The sequence below is a fragment of the Furipterus horrens genome, unplaced genomic scaffold, assembly GCF_987537825.1.
Source record: "Furipterus horrens unplaced genomic scaffold, mFurHor1.1.pri manual_scaffold_7, whole genome shotgun sequence".
Lineage (NCBI taxonomy): Eukaryota > Metazoa > Chordata > Mammalia > Chiroptera > Furipteridae > Furipterus > Furipterus horrens.
Genome location: NW_028327177.1, coordinates 6017278 through 6037302, shown reverse-complemented (window position 1 = coordinate 6037302; position 20025 = coordinate 6017278). Strand labels below are relative to the sequence as shown.

General features: G+C 47.7%; 1 protein-coding gene across 2 annotated transcripts in view; it reads right to left on the bottom strand.

The window, feature by feature from the left end:
* ADCY8 (adenylate cyclase 8) overlaps positions 1 to 20025 on the bottom strand; it is a 157786-nt gene that overhangs the window by 91737 nt on the left and 46024 nt on the right. For both annotated transcript variants that reach the window (XM_090283353.1, XM_090283354.1), the window contains exons 3-4: positions 11762 to 11892; positions 5421 to 5532 (exon numbers count right to left, since the gene is read on the bottom strand). In XM_090283353.1, the coding sequence (XP_090139479.1) occupies positions 5421 to 5532; positions 11762 to 11892 (243 nt within the window). The remainder of the gene's footprint in view (positions 1 to 5420; positions 5533 to 11761; positions 11893 to 20025) is intronic.

The window sequence follows — 20025 nt, the reverse complement described above, 5'->3', positions numbered from 1 at the left end:
GCTTCCTTCCCATCACTCTTGTTTCCCTGTAAATTTTTATTTATTTCACTTTGTGTAATCTTCATTTCTTTATTTTTTTGCTGTACTCTATGAGTTCTCTGAACATTCTTATCACCAATGTTTTGAACTCTTTATCTGATAGGTTTCATTTAGTCCTTTTCTGGGAGTTTTGTTCTGTTCTTTCATTTGGGCCATGTTTCTTTGCCTCCTCAATTTGGCAGCCTCCCTGTTTGTGTCTGCTTTGACTCCCTGTCTCAGTATTGTGGCCTATGTAGCAAATGCACCTATAAATTGTGTGTGGTGAAGCCTTAGATAATTGCCAGGATAGGCCACCCACTTCACCACTTTGTGGTTCTGTTTGTGGTGGAAGGCTCAGAAAGGTGACAATGTCGCTGCCTGGCTTCTGGTGATTTGCCTGGCACTCGCCTCATTTCCAGTCACTTCACCCACTTCCCATATGTGACTGGTGCCTATCCAGTTGCTGCTCTGGGGTTTACATATGTTCTAAGACCATGCAGACCCTTGAAACAGCAAAAATATGGCAGTTTCTTTTGCTGACCTGTGTGGGCCCTTTAAGTGACAAAAATCCAGAAGTTTCTTCCACCCTAACCCTCACTGGTTTTTACAGCCAGTGGTAATAGGGGGTTATCTTCCTGGAGCTGGAACCCTGGGCTGTGTGGTCTGGCCTGGGGCTGAGATTCCTCACTCCCAGGGTACCCCTGCTGATTTTTATCCAGCACATATGAATGTGGGACTGTCCGTTCCACCACCACTGCCTGTCTGAGCCACAGCACCTCCTTGCCCTGTGCCCTGTCTCCGCGACTCTGCCCCTCCTACCCCACCAGAAAAATGTGGTGTCTTTAAGTCCTTGGTTGCCAGACTTCCTCACAGCTTGATTTTCTGATGGTTCTGGTTGCCTTTTTTTTTTTTTTTTTTTTTGAGATCTGGTTATATTTCTTTCTATGGTTACACAAGGAGGCAAAGTGTGTCTACCTATGCTTCCACCTTGACCAGAAGTCCAAGATTTGTTTTCTTATCTGTCAATTTGCAGACACATTTTACTGATTAATTCCTGTGAGCTGGCGGATGACTTTGACAGGAATAGCCAAGCAACTTCTTTTTACCAGAAATTTCTTTGTAAAGTTCAGATTAGGGAAGCCAAGGGGCTTTGAAAAAATATACTGAATAAGAAAAATAAAGTAGGGTGAGGGACTTCTTACAAATTTTATTGAATAAGAAGAAAAAAAGAAGAGAGAAGATTCTTGAAATAAAAACAGTACCATTAATGCACTAAAAATAGTTGTATTAGAAAACATGACAATTGTATAGTTTTTTATCTAATTGTAATTGCAGAAATAACATATGACTATATTGTCCTAGTAAAAGTAGAACCGTGACAAGTCCCCTTGGGCAGACCCTCCCCCCAGGCATGCAACACCTGGGGACCTGGGCTACTGTCCCTCCTGAGGCTGCTGTGCTTTTACACATAATATATGTAGTTTTCATGCTCTTTGGCCATAGATTTATCATACCATGTTTATAGATCTGTTTTTTCATGCAACAACAATCTTGAAACTGTTTCTATGTCAGTACAGAAATAGCTCATTGTTTTCAATGTGTTGATTAGATTTCCATTGTGCTGGACTTGCCCTTTATAACAAGAATTTAGGTTCTTCTAAGTTTGTGAGTAATTTAAAAACAGGTTTAAGCTGTAATGAGGTCAATCGTATAACAATATGTTCTTGGTTTCACAATGTTAAAGCCTGTATAATAAAACACATGTTCCTTATCCCTAATTTGGATGAGGTGGGGCGGGTAGGAACTACATTATTTTAAAAAGAGATCAAGGACACCAGAGGTCCTGGTAACAGGGGCCAGAACGCTCTATCCCAAGCAGCGCTAATGACAAGGGCTCAAGGAACTCCATCACACTAGGAGGATCTTCAACAGAAGACTTTGAAGTTTCCCCTGAACTTTAATAATGCGGCGAATAAATGGGTACAGTGTGTGTCATTTACATGGGAGGCGGGGTTCTCTCTGATGTGCCACATAATGAAAATCTAAAGCGAAGACTCATGGCGAGGACGTGGAGCTCATTATAAAGGCACAGAATTCTGGCGCTAAAAGATGCCAAAAGGGGCAAGTTCACCCGCCTCTTCTTATACAGAAGCAGAATAGATGACTTCATGAGGTGACTGATTGGGGGCAAAAACATTTGAAGTTGGTCGTCTCCTTCCAAGATGAGTAGAATTGTTTGCCCTGGCAGCGTTTATCAGACTTTCCGACCGAGGTCTCCTAGGGCAGCAAATACGGATGCACCTCAGGGGGGGTGAGTCAGGCTGCTGCTGAACACGAGTGGGTACTGAGCACTTATTCGGGGCCAGCCTGTGTGTGAAGGGCCATTTCACGGGTATAGTCTCATTTCTCCTTCATTCCACTTTGGAGAGGGTGCTGAGAGGCAGAGAGGGGCCCTGCACAAGATATATTCAAGTCTGGCCCATACCTGAAGTCCATCAGTGTAACACTTCAAGCCACCCGGCAGGGGTAGCAACTGTTCTATCCCTTAAGATGCCTGCTGCGTTGCTTAGAGGTCAAGGCCGAGCACCTGGCCTCAGCCTGGATCACAGGTGCACCACCTACCAGTGCCTCTGGGTGGACTATTTTATGTCTCTGAGCCTCCGTTCAGTCGTTCATTCTGTAAAATGGCAACAATACAGAACCTGCCTCTGTAGGTTTGTTGTGAGAAATAACTAAGGGGAACCAGGGAAAACACTCATCACAGCGGGTAACAATCCAGGCCGTTTATGAATACTTAATAGTCTCCGTCATCTGTCTACCTGTGCCTGATCAGATATTCGCTTTTTCTTTACAATCTTTCAATAAGACTCGTGTAGCAGAAGGTGGACTACAGAATCTTGTCCCTACTCGGGGATCAGTGGACCCCCATTCCCTCCCCACCTGCCATCGTGTGGATAGTAACCTGAGTGATAAGTCCAAACTCCAGGATGAAGTCCACATTCCTTAAAGTGTCACACGATGCTGTCCAAGGTCTGTTTCTGCCTTCCTCTTCAAGTTCATTAGCACTGCAATCTCCCACGTCCTTCACGCTCTAACAACCTTGAGCTTCACGCAGCTCCCCAAACCAGGAGCATGGTTTTGCATTTTCGTGCTTCCCTCCCTGTGCCCCGTGGCTCAGCCTAGAAGGCATTTCCTTGTCTAATCTGATGCCAGGAAAGCTCCTGCTCTTTCTCAAGACCCAGTTTGCAGATGACCCCTTCTCTGGATGCGGTCACCACCGCCACCACTCCGCCAGCCCCTCCGAGCACGTGGCTGTTCTTTCCTTTGTTCCACAAGACCCCTGTGTCTATCCTTGCGCCCACCACACTGTCCTGCTGTCCCTACGGGCTTGTCCTTCTCCATTACAGGACTCGGAGCTTCCTGAGGGCAGGGACTGGGGCTGCCTTCCCAGGGTCTTGCACGTTACCTGGTGTGCGGTACATAGCCTGTAAGTGTTGGTTGAACAACATGCATTAAATTTTACTTAGCAACCCTTCCGCTGAGTCAGGACGGTTTATTGTGACGCCAAAAATTAACCTTAGTCATATTTGTCGCTTCTCACTGGAGGGCCATTTTTGTTCTCCTTCGTGTCTCCGAGCAGAAATATTCAAAACCATAACATGAAGTAGAATAACTACGTGTAACGGGCACCAACCACCCCTGATGCAACAACCAGAAGAAATGGTGTACATTCGTCCCTCCTCCAAATTCCCAGCCCTGTAGGGAACGTGTATTGGGAGAAGGTCTCGGTCTCCGCCTCCTGTCCTGCCCATGCCAGAGCTCTGTTTAATAGTCGTCCGGTAGCTACGGTGACTCTGCAGGTTCTTCGGCGGGTCCTTGCCTGTCTGCCTGGCACATCCCCACCAATCCCTGCCTTGCACTTGCCCCTCCAGCAATGCCAATTTCTTCCGGTTTCTCCATACAGATAGAGTCACCAGCATCTTTATTTTCATTCTCCCAGTTGCCTAAAATGACCTTCCTTGTTTCTTCACCTTCCTAACTGATATATAATTTATATATAATAAAATTAACTTTTTAGACAAATATGAAGAGCCGCACTCACATAAGAGAGCATCCCCATCACCCCCCAAATCACCCCAACCCCATGCTTCTGTGCCATCACTCCACTCACTCCACTTAGCTCTCTCCTGTCCCTATAACTGTACCTTTCCTACGATGGCCTACGTGAGGAATCGTAAAGTGTCTTGCCTTTTGCGTCTGGCTTCTTTCAGCTGGCATGTTGCATTTGAGATTCAGAGATATTGTTGCATGTATCATAGGCTTATTCCCTTTTATTGATGAATTGTATTCTATTCTGTTTGTTTGCACATTTTTAAAACTCAGCCTAAGAGTCACTTTCTCCTGGAAGTCTTCTCTGATTGGAGGGTCTGTATCGTCTTTGCATTCCCGTGTCACCCAGACTTAATTGTGCACGTGTTACCTGGTGCGTTGACTGCCTCTTTGTGTGTCCCTGACTAGACTTAACTCTAGGAAGGGGTGCTGTGTGCTTTAGTCATTCCTACACTCCCAACTCATAGCACCAGGCACCCCCCCAGAGGGGATCAGACTCCAGTACAAACGGATCTCTGTGGGAGTGGGGCAGCCTTAAAAAAGGACATTTCGATATGCCAACAATGAACTCCCACGTGATGTGGCCTCTCTGAACTCTCACCACAGCCTGCGGCGTTGGCAGCGATGGACGCCCTTCACAAAGCAGGAAACGAGGGCGTGCCTATCCGAATACAACGTCCACTCGAAAGTACAGTGTGACGGTGGTATTCCTTCGTCACCTGAGTGGCTTTGGGACTAGGGATCTGTGTTTTGACAACAAATGTTCATGTCTTTTCATCTGTTTTCTAGGTTAGCTCTGATCAAGCCAACTGGAAATAAAAGCAGTGTCACGTTGGCCGATAAAGCTCTGAAGTTAGGTCAAACAAAATGGTGGTCCCATCGATGACGGGCTCCTGAGGACTGGCTAATTCATTCCAGATGGCTGGAGCTGGCTGGGACACTGCCAGCAGCCATCGCCACATGAACTACCAGGGAGGCTGCAGCTGGATGGCACCTGGCCATGTCGGGGGGAAATAACGACACAGAGTGGAAGCGGATCAGAAGGACTTCAGTTTAATTGTCACTTAACCAGCTGTCTCTCAACTGGGAAAATTAGTCTGTCAAACCTCCCATCCAAGACCTGCAAATAACTAACACTGATTCCCAGGATGTGTGAGGATCAGGGGTCCATGCCCGAGGACAGGATGCAGAACGGTAATGACATTGGTGGTGAAGGCTGAGTCCTTTTCCCTAATTCCACATGCAGTCCCTCACTCCCGCCAAAAATGAGCCAGGAATTAAATTCAACTCACATGGGCCAGCCGATCAAATCTGGCAAAGAGCTCGTTGAGCATCCTGACCAGCTCCTGAGCAGACAAGGTCGTGGAGAGGTTGGTAAATCCTTTAACATCTGCAAAAAGAATACTAGACAACAGGGAAGGGACGTGGTGAGGAGAAAGCGCATTAATATTTGTAAACCATCCCAGGACACACACCAACGCCATCCGAAGAAGTGAACCGTGGCCTGAGATTTTTGCTCTCCCTGCCCCGGGAGTCAGGAGGAATGTCGCAGTATTTAGCAAACATCTCAGCGGAGGGAGTGCACCCAGGAGCTCAGGAAGGGCGAGGGGGCAACGGGAAGTCCTTCTTCCTGTGCAGTGTGGGCAGGGTGAACAAATACCAAAAGAAGTTTGCCGCCAGGAGCAGATCACTGTGTTGTGCGAAGCAAAACGAAGCTTTATGAATGATTTCTATATTTGCACAAGGAACAGCAAACACAGATGCCAAGAACACACAGCAAAATTGCCCCAGGGCAAAAAGAACACAAGACCTCATTATCTGCAGCCCAGTGGCATGTACTCTACCTCAGACTGCAGGCCAGTGGAGGCAGGCATTTTGTCCAAAAAATATGGGACTAGGTAGCCAGCTTGGGAGACCTTAGGCAGAATAATTAATTACTGAACACTTTCCAATTTGCTAAGGATTTCAGTGAGGTGAGGTTTTATTCTATGCGTATGGTTTGGCATAAGGGAAAAGTGAGGGAAGGAAAAGGGCAGTCACTGGAAAGCCTTCTGCAAGCAAGTCACTGCATGTTTAATCCATCCAGCGACCCACCGGGGAAGGCTTTCTTATCTTCTTTGTGAAAATGAGGAAATGAGGTCCAGAGAGGCCAGGGGACCTGCCTAACATTCCACTGGGAGCATGTGGCAGCGTTTGGAGTGTCCTCTCTAATGGGATGGTTGAGGTGTGGGGGGGTGGGGGAGGGATGGGAGAGGAGAGAGGAGGCAGGTAACCAAAGTGGAAAAGAATATGACCATGAACTGGGTTATTTGTTATCTGCAGCTCAGAGCATTCCTAACTGTGGACACGAGCCTGAAACAGTAATAGCAGCAGCAGCGAGAGAGTATTTACTGCGGACTGGAATCTGATCTAAGAGCGCTACCGTATTAACTCATTCATTCCTCAGAAGAATCTGTGGGGCAGGGCCTATTATGATGATCATCTCCATTTTACAGATGGGGAAACTGAGGCCTGAGTACTTGCCCACAAACATGAAAAGCTAGGATGTGAACCAGGCAGCCTGGCTCTGGAATCTGTATTCTTTATCACTACAATAACTTTGAAGGTAGAAAGTGCAAGGGCTATAGTGCATCTGGTCTAGCCCACTCACTTTATAGATCCATTCATCCAAAGCTATTCGTATTCATCGGTGTACGGCAAAAACGATTCATTCATTCATTCATCCATTCAACAGCTAATTAATCCAATGACCACTATGTGCCAGGCACTGGAGATACAGTGGTGAGCAGGAAGTACCATGCCGGCCCTTAAGGAGCATGTAGCCTATGGAAAGAAGAAATGGGTCCCCTGAGAACAAAAGTCATAAAAGTTTCACTTGCGCTCAGTGTCCGAGTATCATCCAACTTCTCACAGTCTTCTGTAGCCATCATACGTCATGCACCTGCATCTGCACAGTGTATCTGCTCCGAGGCATAGTTTCTTTCCTATTTCTGCCTATGAAAATCCTGCTTGTCCTTCAAGATTCCCTCACATCAAGTTCTCATTCCTCAGCGTGTGGTCATGGCCGCCGCTGGCATCTCCTAGAAGCTGGTTAGAAGCGCAGCCTCTCAGGCCTACGCCAGCCCTGCTGGGTCAGAATCTGACTTAGCAAGAGCCTCAGGTCATTCTTGTGCCCATTCAGGTCAGAGAAGCACCGGATGAAGTCAGACTCGCGCAAGAAGAGTCCATTGAACGAGAGATCAGAAACAGAAACCAGGGCCCTGGTTCTCACTGCATTGCTCATTCTGCTACCCCCGGGGGCTGGGCTCATGGTGCGGCCTTTTGATTCTAAGTATAAACTTGTAACTTTTCCATGATATTCATCTTGGAATATACTGAAGGGACCATATTTATTTCCAACTCTAATTTTGTTATATAAGTTGTTTATTTGGCTAAAAATAAGTGGTGTTACCTAACCGTCATTCTGCAAATAGACTTCTAGGAGGCTTTAGAAGACTCCACTAGAATCATTAGGAACACAGGCCCTGTGCAGATTCTTCTGTGTGTCCTTGGGAAAGTGATTTAATCTCTCTAAGCTTCCATGTGCTTGATAATAAAGAAGCTACTCTGCAGAGTAACTGTAAGAAGGTAACATAAATCACACCGCGGTCCTCAATAAGTAGAGGGTATATAACTCCTTGTGGAAAGTTTTGGGAATCAGAGAGTGTTTAATAGATTGCCACACAGAGCGGCCTCCAAAGCCACTCAATTTTCGGGGCTCATTCAATTTCATTTTGCTTATATATGAAAGTCTAGCCCGCAGGGCGGACGAGGTGAGTGCTCACGTTGGCAGGGCTGGCTGGAAATGAACAACCAGTCGGGAGTGGATGGACAGAGAATGTGGAAATGCACGTGGGCTGGGCCAGGGCAGGAGGAAAGCGGGAAGGCAGGTCTGCTGGGGAAGCTGACTGTTCGCAAATCCATGTCTCCCTGGCACTAGCAAAGAGTGCTGAGCCAGGGACCCTGTGCCCTCTCTTGTTGCTGGGTGGGGCCACATGATCAGGTCTCATCAACGGCATCTGAGCAGAAGTGATCCACGTCATTTCTGGGCCAAGGTGTTAAAAAGTGGGTGAGCCTTCGCTCCTATTTTCCCCACAAGAGCTGAATGCCAAGAACTTTGAGGCCTCGGGGATGGTATAGCTATAAAATACAGCGGCTTTTGTCCCTGAATCACCCGCCTACCAGGAATACCAGCAGTGAACAGCTGCATGACTAGAGCCTGTTGGGTTTAAATTACTGAAACTGGCAGGTTATTTGTTAGAGCAGACAGCACAACCCTAACTAATACCAGAAGTGTCTTAAATACTTGGGGGTGGGGGATAGGGAAAGAGAAACAGAATTGAGCAGATGAGAATGGAAGCCCAAAGGCTTCCAGGAAAAAGCCCAGTGGCCCGGGATCTAGTGACAGACATGTATAGATGAAGTCAACTAGAGTCCCAGTGTGTTGACCATTTTAGAGAGCTCGGTTTGGGGATTAGGAAACTAAAATCCAGAAAGAAGAAATAATGCAGCCAACACCTTGTAGGGTCTGTGGCTCATAGAAAGTGTTCTGGATGAGAACCCAGGTCTGCAGGCTCCCTGTCCCCTGGGCACACTGATGTCCCCAAGCGTGGTGGCTCCTGTGTGCCCTACACGGATAGGAGGTGATGAGCTGTCTGAGACAGCGTTAAGAGTTAGACACTTAGACCAGACTGTTTTTCGGGAAAGGCCACAGAACAGCAGAAAAGCACCAGAGAAGAAAGAATGGACCAGGTGGATTGCCAGCGATGAAGGGAGTGGCAGGATTAGAAATGACTTCAGAAAAGCTCACTGCTCCCCAGTGGGTGTGCTCTGGGGGCTGGGGAATGGGCCGAGGACCATCCTCCTCTGCTTTTTCCATCTCTGGTCTTATTTTAGCACCCAGCAGCCTCGTGGTGGGCTGCGGAGGCCCCGCCGCCCCTGGGTGAGCTCATCGTCCCCATACCAGCGGCAGCTGCCTCTGGGGGGAGCTGGGGAGGGGCCCAGGGCCACAGCAGTGTCTCCGTGGGTTCTGCTCTCGTTAGAAACGGCCCCTTTGCTGCAAGCTGAGGCCACTGCAAAATGTAAGACAGCAAGCTCGTTTTTAATTTAGTGTGTTGTGGACCTCCAGAAAAGGGTCTCGGAGTGGGAGAAATCAGTTTATTGGTTTAAAATAAATGAGCCCGGTAGAAAGGGCAGAAGTAACTTTAGTTATTCTGCACTAAAGGAAGCACTGAAAACTGATTAGTGCCGAAAGAAAGCCAAACGTGTAATTTCTTGAACTTAAGGGTCCCAAGTATGTGGGTGTGGATAAGCTGGCTTGTGTATTTTCTCCGTGTTTCCTTAATGAAGGGTCATTTCCCCCACCTCTTTCTCCATGGTAACAAGCACTCTCACAAGTTGTCATATTTTTATATTGATATATAATGCACATATCTAGAGGTAGATATATATGTAGGCCAGTGTTCTGCCTTCACTTGTGCGGATCCCTCTGCCCAGGTCTCCTGTCCCTATCTTTTCCTCTCGGCTGACTCAGTTTTAAATAAGGCAAATAAGGACCCTCTCTTTTGCAAGGTTTCTCTATCCACCTGCCCCCGCCACCCCTCACTGCCCCCCCCAACACCACAGGTCTTCCTCCTGGCATGATCTCTTGGCACTCTTTGCTTGCTTTAATGATAGAACCCCACCCTGAATATAATTATGGGTGCTGCCGGAACCTGTTGTTCTAGAATTGGTATTGATGAGGTCCTGTGATCCACAGGACCGATTCCTGGATCTGGGGTGTGAGCTTCTCTTTGACTAAGGGCTCTTTGCAAACTCCAGCATCAGGAGCAGTGTAGCCCAACTCTGGAATGAGACCCGGAGACCCACCTAGGGTGACTCCTCTTGAAGGACTGGGTTAGCATCTCGCCTTCTGCTGGAATTGCTTCCCGATGAGTGCCCCTGCCTGCCAGGTACAGGACAGTCAGAGAGGCTGGTAAGCGGGAAATTGCCCTTCCCTCCTTTCCTACAGAGTTGGGAAGCAAGGAACTAAGAAGGTACATCGGCTGTTTTAGAGCTATTTAATGTACGGACTTTTCTTTTTGGGAAATTTCCACCCCATGCTATTTGGAAGGAGGGAGATACACCCCTACTGTACAAGCTGAAAGGTTCAGCTATTTGCTTTTCAGTCACTTCTTGCTAGTGACTGGGCCCAGCCAACGGACTACATCAGCCCCAGGCTTTAACTTGAGATGCAAAGAGGTGGGGATGCGGGGAGAGGGGAGGGGGAGGCAGCTGCATCCAGACCCTGCAGCTGCTGGAGGAACTGCAGAGGTGACAGCTGTGTGGGGACAGGGTTGGCAGCCCACGGGATGAATTTTTCAGAAAAAATGGCAGCTGGGTACGCACTGGCCTGGTGCTCTGCTGTGATTTTGGCTATGCTTCTGGCTTTATTCCGGCTTCTTTCCTGAGACTACCTCTCCTTCTCCAATTACTCTATAGCCATCATGTAGCCTGTCAGAATATGTCTCTTGAATCAGCCAGGGCAGGCTTCTTTGTCACTTGCCACTGGAAACCATGTCTGAAAAACCCGCAATATGCCGAATGCTCTACTATATGTCTATGCCTGTCCTACGCTCTGTAAATATGTTTACTCATTGCAACGTGGCTATAAAAATGCCCATTTTACAAAAAAAATCCTGAGATTCAGGTATGTAAATTCCCCAAGGTGACACACCAGGGGAGGTAGAATTGGGATTCTAAAGCTGTTCAGCCTCACTAAGGAGCCCACCCTCTGATTTTCAGTACTCAGCATGTCATCCAGTGCAGCACTGGGCACAGAGACGGCACTCCTGGGTGAACAGGTAAATGGATGGGTGGGCAGATGGATGAATAAGTGAGTGAATAGATGGCTGAGTGGTTGGGTAAGTGGATGGACACGTGAATAGCTGAATGGATGGATGGTTGGGTGGATGGATGGATGATTGGATGGATGGTTGGATGGATGACGGATGGATGGATGGATGGATGATGGATGGATGGATGGATGGATGGATGATGGATGGATGGTTGGATGGATGGATGGATGGACGTGTGGAAGGGTAGATGGATAGGTAGATGGATGGCTAGATAGATGGGTGAACAAGAGGATGGATGGGTGAGCAGATGAATGAATGCATGGATGGGTGGTTGGCCAAAAATATGTTTGCAGAAAGCAAAAAAGCTATAGTCTTTTTTTTTTTGCATTGTTTTACAGATGATTAATGAGGGACATAAGGAGACCTATGTGATCACCCTTGAGTTTTCCAGATTATATTCAGGGGTTAGTTTTCCAATCATATTGAGAAGGCTTTGACTTTCCCACTCAAAAATGTAAAGGCGGTTAAGCCTACTGAAAGGCAGTCAGGCGGTAAGTCAACAAGCAGATATAATTGCATTTCTCTGACAGTCTTCTTGAGCCTCAGTGTGGACATGCAGAGCTGTGTAATGAATAATGACTAGTTAATGAATCAGTCAACCAGTGAGAGCTGGCACTGACACCCAGGCAGACAGAAGTCACGGCTGTGAGACGGGAGCAGCCAGGTGCACACGGACCGCACGGTGTGGCGTCTCTCACCTGACGTTCTCATAGCGATGGATGTAGATCCGGTGGAACTGGTGCTGCAGGTGTTCGTCTTCCACGTTGGTCATGTCGTTGATCATTTCCAGGACGACAAATCGGGGGAGCACGGATAGCACGAGCCGCTCCTGGAACAGCAAGGAAGGGGACAGTCTCGTTAGGCTGACCACTGAGTCTTGGGGGTGGGGGGGGGGCAGTGTAGAAGCCACGAGGCTCTTGGCTGAATTTCTGGAGATATTGTTAATTTCACTCCATGTCTATGAACATGACACATACCTATTGGCTCCTCGTTACTTGCCTGGCACGGTGCTGGGTGTTGGTGTACAGGGGGTGAAGCAAACGAACGGACCTTCTACCACTGTGGAGCTTACATTCTAATGGGGGGACAGACATTAAATTCAACACATTTGCAAAATGTGACAAGTGCCATCCAAGAACAGGTCATGATCACCGAGTATGATAGTATGATGGTTGATGACAATAGATACCTCCAAGGGCAAGGAAAAGAGAGCTCAAAAAAAAAAAAGGAAACAGCAAGTGCAAATGTCCTGATGCAAGAACAAACACACACACACACAAACAAGCAATGTTGTGGCTGGGGGGTGGTGACAGAGGTGCGGTGACAAGGGATGTGTTTGGAGGTGGAGGTAGACCTTGCAGGCCTACATCAGATCTAAAGCATTCAATTCTGACTACCACTGGAAGCCGCTAAATGGTACTAAGCAGAGGACTGACGAAAGGATGTGCATTTTAAAAGGCCAGCCTGGCTCTGGTTTGGAGAATGGATTGCGGGGAGGGAACCAAGGGTAGAGGCACAGAGGCCCGTTGGGGAAGACCCTGCAGTGGCGCAGGTGAGGGGTGATGTGGGACAATGTCTAGAAGGTGGGTAACCAGCTGAGATGGCAGGAGAGAAGGAGGGCGTCATCATGGGGACGGCTGGGACTGAGTTTGGTGGATGGAGAGAAGGCGCTACATTTATTAAAAAGGGGAACCTCCACCGAGAGCAACCAGGCTTAGGAGGCACCCGCGCTTTATCCAGAGGACAGGGAATGAGACCCACATGGCCTGAAGGTAGGGACCTAACGCTTGACAGGATAATATTCTTCCCTGTGATCAACATGGTAGATAAAAAAAACAAAGTCACTGTTTCACTAGCAACATGAACGGAATCTAAAAAGCCTTTATGTTATGGAAAATAGGCAAGAGTCCGGTTTATTTGCCAAATTATTTGCTCTAGTGTGGAACGGAGTTTAAGACAGGTGCATTCTATCATCACAGTTTCTCTACTCTTCACAGCTCTGTAGGGATCTTAAGCATTTTCAGCATTCATTCTTTCACCCGTTCCTCACAAAGCCTTGAAAATAAGCAGGCACAAATAATCTTCATGTAATGGACAGACTGAGTCTGGGAGAGGTTAAATTACCTGCACAACCTGAACAGTTAGCAGGTGGCAGCGCCAGGATGCAATTCTTTTTTTTTTTTTTTAAGTATACTTTATTGATTATGTCGTTACAGTAGTTTCAATTTTTTCCCCTTTGTTCCCTTCTGCTCAGTACACCCCTACCCTCCAGCAATCCCACCCCCCTTAGTTCATGTCCATGGGTCATGCATGTATGTTCTTTGGCTTCACCCTTTCCTATATTATTCTTAACTCCCCCCTGTCTATTTTGTACCAACTGATTATGCTTCTTAGTCCCTGCACCATTTCCCCATTTCTCCCCCTCCCCCTCCCAGCTGATAACCCTCCAAATGACCCCCATACCTCTGATTCTATTCCTATTCTGCTTTGCTTAGTTGGATTTTGTTCTTATTTTTAGATTCAGTTGTTGATAGTTGTCAGTTTATTGTCATTTTAGTGTTCATAGTTTTGATCTTTTTCTTAAGTAAGTCCCTTTGACATTTCATATAATAATGGCTTGGTGATGATGAACTCCTTTAGCTTCATTTTGTCTGGGAAGCACTTCCTCTGCCCTTCCATTCTAAATGATAGCTTTGCTGGATAGAGTAATCTTGGTTGTAGGTCCTTGCTTTTCATCACATTGAATACTTCTTGCCAGTCTCTTCTTGCCTGCAAAGTTTCTTTTGAGAAATCAGCTGATAGTCTTATAGGCACCCTTTGTAGGTAACTCTCTGCTTTTCTCTTGCTACTTTTAAGATTCTATCTTTCACCTTTGGCATTTTAATTAAGATGTGTCTTGGTGTGGTCCACTTTGGGTCTAGCTTGTTTGGGACTCTCTGTGCTTCCTGAACTTGTATGTCTATTTCCTCTGCCAAATTTGGGGAGTTCTCCTTCATTATTTTCTCACATAAGTTTTCAATTTCTTGCTCTTCCCCTTCTCCTTCTAGCATCTCTATGGTTTGGATGTTGGCATCTTTAAAGTTATCCCAGAGGTTCCTAAGCCTCCCCTCATTTTTTTCAATTCTTGTTTCCTCATTCTGTACTGGTCGGCTGTTGTTTTCCTCCTTATGTTCCAAATCATTGATTTGAACCCCAGTTTCCTTCCCTTTACCATTGGTTTTGTGTAGATTTTCCTTCATTTCATTTAGCATAATTTTTACTTCTCTTACGAGTTTGCCATACTTAAGTATATCTGTCAAGCCTGTGGGCATCTTTATCACTAGTGTTTTGAACTCTGCATATGTTAGGTTGGCTATCTGGTTGTCGCTTAGTTCTCCCATTGGAACCTTGATCCGCTTCCCCTTTTGGGCCATACTTCTCTGTCTCCTCATCTTGACAGGCTACTGTGTTTGTTTGTATAGGACAACCTGTTTCACCACATTGTGGCACTGTATGTGGGGGAGGGGTCTGAGAGGGAACAATGTCACTTGCTCAGCACTCGCCCCTTTCCCAGGCACTTCTCCCACTTTGTATGGGACTGGCACTGCTCTAGCTGTTGCCTTGGCTGTCATTTCCAGAGTAGGTGGGTCTGTGAGTGTTCTAGGACCTTGATGGCCTTTAAACAAATGGACTCTGCTCAGAGACCGGCAGTTTCTTCCTCCGTCCCAACCCCCACTGGTTTGCACAGTCAGAAGCAATGAGGTTTTATTTTCCCTGGCGTTGGGACCATGAGCTGTGTCATCTGGTCTGCTGCTGGGAGTGCTCCCCAGGTGTTCCTCCTGACTTTTTAAAATGTGTGACTGCACTTTCCGGCAGTCTGCCATTGCCACCACTGCTGCCGCCACCACACCTGTCCTCTGTGCCCCGGCTCCGCCCCTCCTACCTGTCTGGGTGAGTATTTCTTCTTTACATCTTTGTTTGTTGGACTTCCATGGAGCTCGATTTTCTGGAACTTCTGGTTGTCTCTACTTTTGAGTAGTTGTATTCTTTCTTAGTTGTGAAGGGAGACCCAGCGTGTCTGTCTAGGCCTCCATCTTGGTCGGAAGTCCAGGATGCGATTCTTTACCTGTTATTCCTTGATGGAATTCTTGGTGAGTTGGAAAAAGCCTGGGTTTTGAGTTGACGGGAGCTTAGATTCCACCTCTGTACCTATGGTCCCTAATTTGGCAAGTGGTCATGACATTATCCACTGCACAGGGTTGCTGTGAGAATTTAATGATATAAAATGCAGGGCAGGGCAAAAGTAGGTTTACAGTCGTAATCGTTGTCGTCGGCAGCCGTCCGTCTCGAGAGACGGTGGTGTAGCTTCTTAAGAGTCTATCTGCACCGCCGAAAATGGCTGTGCAGTCCGACTCGGGAGTGACACGGTATCTGTCTCCTCCCGTGTTGAATCGACATCTTGCGATGACGCTGGAGTGTCCTCTCCAGTGAAGCTGAAGCTACAGAGCCTGGGCAGGGTGATATGGAGGGTCTGCTGTTGCCCATGCAGCAGACCACCCCTCTCTTCGCAGCTGAAGGGTCCAAGGGAAAGACGGAGTCAATACAGCTTGGCTTCAGGTGCGCCGCAGGAGTTGCCGGTGTTGACTACAACGTCAAACCGCCTTAGGGACTCCGGCTCCGGATTTTCTGTCGGGGTTTACTCCCTTAGCCTTTCCCCTGAAGAGGTATGCCGCAAGGCAGCAGAGGTTTTTTGGAGTCAGAGTTTTCCTTCTCTGATGTGCCCTGACTGGAAGATCGAACCAGTGACACTTAGCTCGCAGGCCGACGCTCAATCCACTGAGCCAAACCAGCCAGGGCACAGTCGTAATACAAATAAAGAATACAGTAGGTAATAATAGGAGAATAAACTCTGCTTCACGTACTCACAACTGTAAACCTACTTTCGGCCCCACCCCATATATAAGGGGCCTGGCGTTCATCCCCTTCCTTCTCTCTGCTCTCCTCAACCCTGCCCTCATGCGAAGGGCTTCCTGTGGGGAGCTTTTACCTCTGTTGAAAGCTGTCTCATCTGAGACCACAGCCATGCTTCCCGCAACCCCCCAGCACCACGCTCATCTCGTGTTCATTAGCGCTATCAGTCAGCTGTTCACGCCATCACTGCAGGCGCTCTCACGGCTTTGGGGGGCGCTCAGCACCTGGAAACTGTGGCGCAAAGTAAATATTTCCTAAACAAACACGTAGACACATCAAAGTCAGAGACTGTGCCCAGCTCACGGGTGTGTCCCCTACAGGGGCCGGCCAAGTCCCTGAGACAGATCATTGTTTGTGAAATGCATTCTTTAAGGGCAGTGCACCCTGGATCCTCAAGCAGGACATGAATGCTTTTAAGGGGGACTTTTAAAATAAAATGTTACCAGCAAAACTCTCCAGCTCCAGGCTTGCCGGCCTCCAGCTAGTGCTGCAACTACCTGGTAGCTGCCCGGTTCCTCCCTTTGCAGAGCATTTCCTGCAGGACAAGGGAGGTGGCCTGAAGTCTGCTTATAAAAGCCCGTTTTCAACACTTGTTCCCTTCAGGTGTGGTGACTGCTTGAGAGGCACCATTCAACTCCCCTGAAAACACAATTGAAAGAAAATGGAAAACTCTGTGCCTTAATCCAATTCCCCACCCCCGCTGAGGCACAATGCCTGGTTATCTAGCTTTGGAGGTCAGAAACATCGGAATCTCCCCTGGAGCCAGATGGGGGTCGAGGGTGGCCTTGGAGCTCCATTCCCCACACTTTCTTTTCCTTGGGTTTTTCCTATTTACAGGAAAAGGGACCCTGGTTGATTCAAAGTGCATGGTGGGCTCCTGTCTGCATTTCCCCCTCATCTCACGTGGTGCGCTCTATTTAGGTCCTCAGAACGGCTTCTGGCATCAGCTGCTACAGCACACCCTGGGGGAGGCCAGGTGAAAACACTGAGAGATTCAGGGTCTTTATTTTATGCAAAAAGAGACAGGGCAGTCCCTATTTGGGTGGCATTTCTGGGCTTGCTTGCAGCAGGACCCCAAACAGCTCCCCCAGAAGAACTGGCCCCTCTCTGGCTCTTGCAAACCCAGATGCCTCTGCTTAACCTCTCTCTGCAGACAAGGTCCGGGCACCGGAGGGAGACTTCACCTGGGGTGACAGGCAACAGCTTCTTTTAATTGATCACTCACTGCGTAGGAGGCCAAGTGCGTTGCATCCAGTATCTAAGCCAACGAAAGCTCGTTTTCAGCACAGGAGATAGGGAGTTACTCTTTTCAGCCCCTTTTGCACATGAAGATACCGAGAAAAGAGTTCTGGGGAAGCCGGGCGTGCGCGGTGGAGATGCGAGTCCCTGTTCTTCTTTTCTCTGGAACTTGGGTCATAGCTCACCCATTTTTTCATTTACTTACTATGTCAAGGAGCAGGTGCTCTGTGGCAGCCGCAGCAGTGGCCCTGGAGACTCAGCAGGGGCTAACTCACAGGCCGTGGCCTGCGTGACTCAGAGTCTATAGTCCATGACACTGAGTGTAATTTAAAGGATGAGGCACACAAGCCAGGTTTTAGGGACTTTTTCCTTCTTTTGATCTTTTCAAGGAGTTCAGATTTTCTCAGGTGTCTTCACTTAGTAAGTCCCCAGATATGTCTAATTGGAAGTCTCAAGACAAAGCTGTTTCCTCATTCTTTGGTTTGCTCAGTCATTGCTGAATACCTTTTGTGGGCCAGAAAACCCCGGGGCACAAGGCAACCAAGGCCACTCCTCCTCCCCTGACCACAGCTTGGATCTGTCCCTTAGCTCTGTGACCTCAGGCAAGTGACTCAGCCTCTCCAGCACTCAGTCTCCTCATTTGCAAAAGGAGAAGAGCAGCTCCCTTCCTGACTGGTGTGGCTCAGTGGACTGAGTGCTGGCCTGAGGACCAAAGGGTCACCGGTTCAATTCCTGGTCAAGGCATTTGCCTGGGTTGCAGGCCAGGTCCCCAGTCAGGGCGCACAAGAGACAAACACACATTCATGTTTCTCTTCCTTTCTTCCTCCCTCCCTTCCCCTCGCTCTAAAAATAAATAAAATCTTTAAAAATAATAAATAAAAGCAGTTCTCTTATGGATTATTGTCAGGACCCAGGGAGATATGTCCTGTCAACATGCTTATTAGCCTCAGTGGCATACCACAGGTGTGTGGGGAAGAAGTGGGGGTGGTCTGTCCCAGGTGCAGGCAGTAAGGGGGCCCCTGGCCTGTAGAGAATTTAAAATAATCTTAAGAGGACTAAACGTTGTTCTGCCTTTGATTATCACCATGCACTGGCAGTTTTCAACAATGTCAGTGATCAAAACTCTTCTCCACTCCCTAAGAGACGGTGTAGTAGAGAAGCTGCCATAGAGTCCATCCCCTCCCCCATCCCTAGCTCTTTGAATGTCGAATGATCCTTGATATGGCAAAGCACACATCAGCCATCAGTCTTCGGCTGGCCAAGCCTCAGCCTGGGAGCTCGCCTGATACATCAGCAACTCCAGCAGTAAGAAATACAAGGGAAGTCCCTTTTTTTCCTTTGGTAATGAAATAATAAATCAAGGGCAATATGACGCTCAGGTGAAATGCTATGCTCTCCTGAAAGGAATTTCGTCAAATGAGAGGAACAAAGAAAACTTCTCCTGAGCCAAGAAGATGTTAGGCACGCCCCGGCTGCTAAGCAGACCCTCTTGAAAAATCTTTCTCGAAACACTTCTATGGCTGGAGGATTTCAAAGCCTTTTTAGAGTTCTCAAAGGGTCATTGACACAAATTTCCCTGCTTTTGTCAGACACAGAAAACACTACTAAGCATTGTGCCATTTTCAGTAAAAAAGCCACATTGATACATAGGTCAGAAATCACAACTGGAAGAATTGAATTTGAGGTGGTTTTTTTCTTTTTTTTTGGTATGTGCTCACTAATTGTCTGATCTTGGGCATGTTCCTTTCTATCTCTGAATCTGAGTTTTCTGATGTGCAAAAGGCAGGCATTGAACGTTGTCCTGCCTACTTCACAGAGAGGCTTTACTGAGGAGATATTCTAGCTGGATAATATAGTGCCTTAAAAAATTAGGTGTTTGCTGACAGAGTCAGGGTGGAACCCTCAGGCAGTGGGCAGAGATGCAGAGGATAGAGTGCGAGCAGATGGCAAGTTCGTGGATGAGTTCACCAAGGTGGAAGGTGCTCTGTGAAGGGGGCATTGGTTCAGACTTGAAGATTCCATGGGAAACCATTTGGAATGGCCTTTGAATGCTAATGACAAGGAATTTGGTCACTAACTGCTGGTATAGATGAGTATATTGGCTCAGAAGTGAAAAAGTTTGCCCAAGAGACCTAACAGCTATCGGTGGCAGAATCGAACTTGGAAACTCGGTAATTTGGGGCAGAAAAGCCAGTGCCCTTTTGGAAATCCTTGATGGTATGAGTACTTCAAATACTTCCAAAGCTTTCCCTCTGTCTGCAAAGGAAGCTGGTGCCCTGTCGTCAGAGTGCTATTCACTTGTGCGGTTCATTGTCCTTTGATGCGTTCCCTACCACCCCCCTCACCGATGCTTTATAGTCAAGTCGTGGCTACTGTCTGAGAGGAGGGATGAACACCCTGCTCCTGGGGTGCTTCCTCATGGGGTCTTAGACTCTGAAGAACGAGAATTACTCAAAGCCAAAGGCTCAACCAGAGGGACCAGAGAGGGCTGAGACCCGGCTGGGAGGGGCCCAGAGGAGGGGGCGGGCATCCGAGCCTGCACTCAACATCCCTTCCCCCCATGTCTAATGCAGCAGCAATTTCACAATGGGAACTCGTGACACAGTTGTGGGCCTGCAACCCAATGTAGTGGCTCATACACAGCACTGAAAAATGAAATTGATAGCAACAGAAAACATCAGAATCCAATGACTATAAAGGTCAGTATGGTTCACGGATACTTTCCTGGTTTTCCATCTATGCATTTGTGTCCAAGGACAATGAACTTCCTACT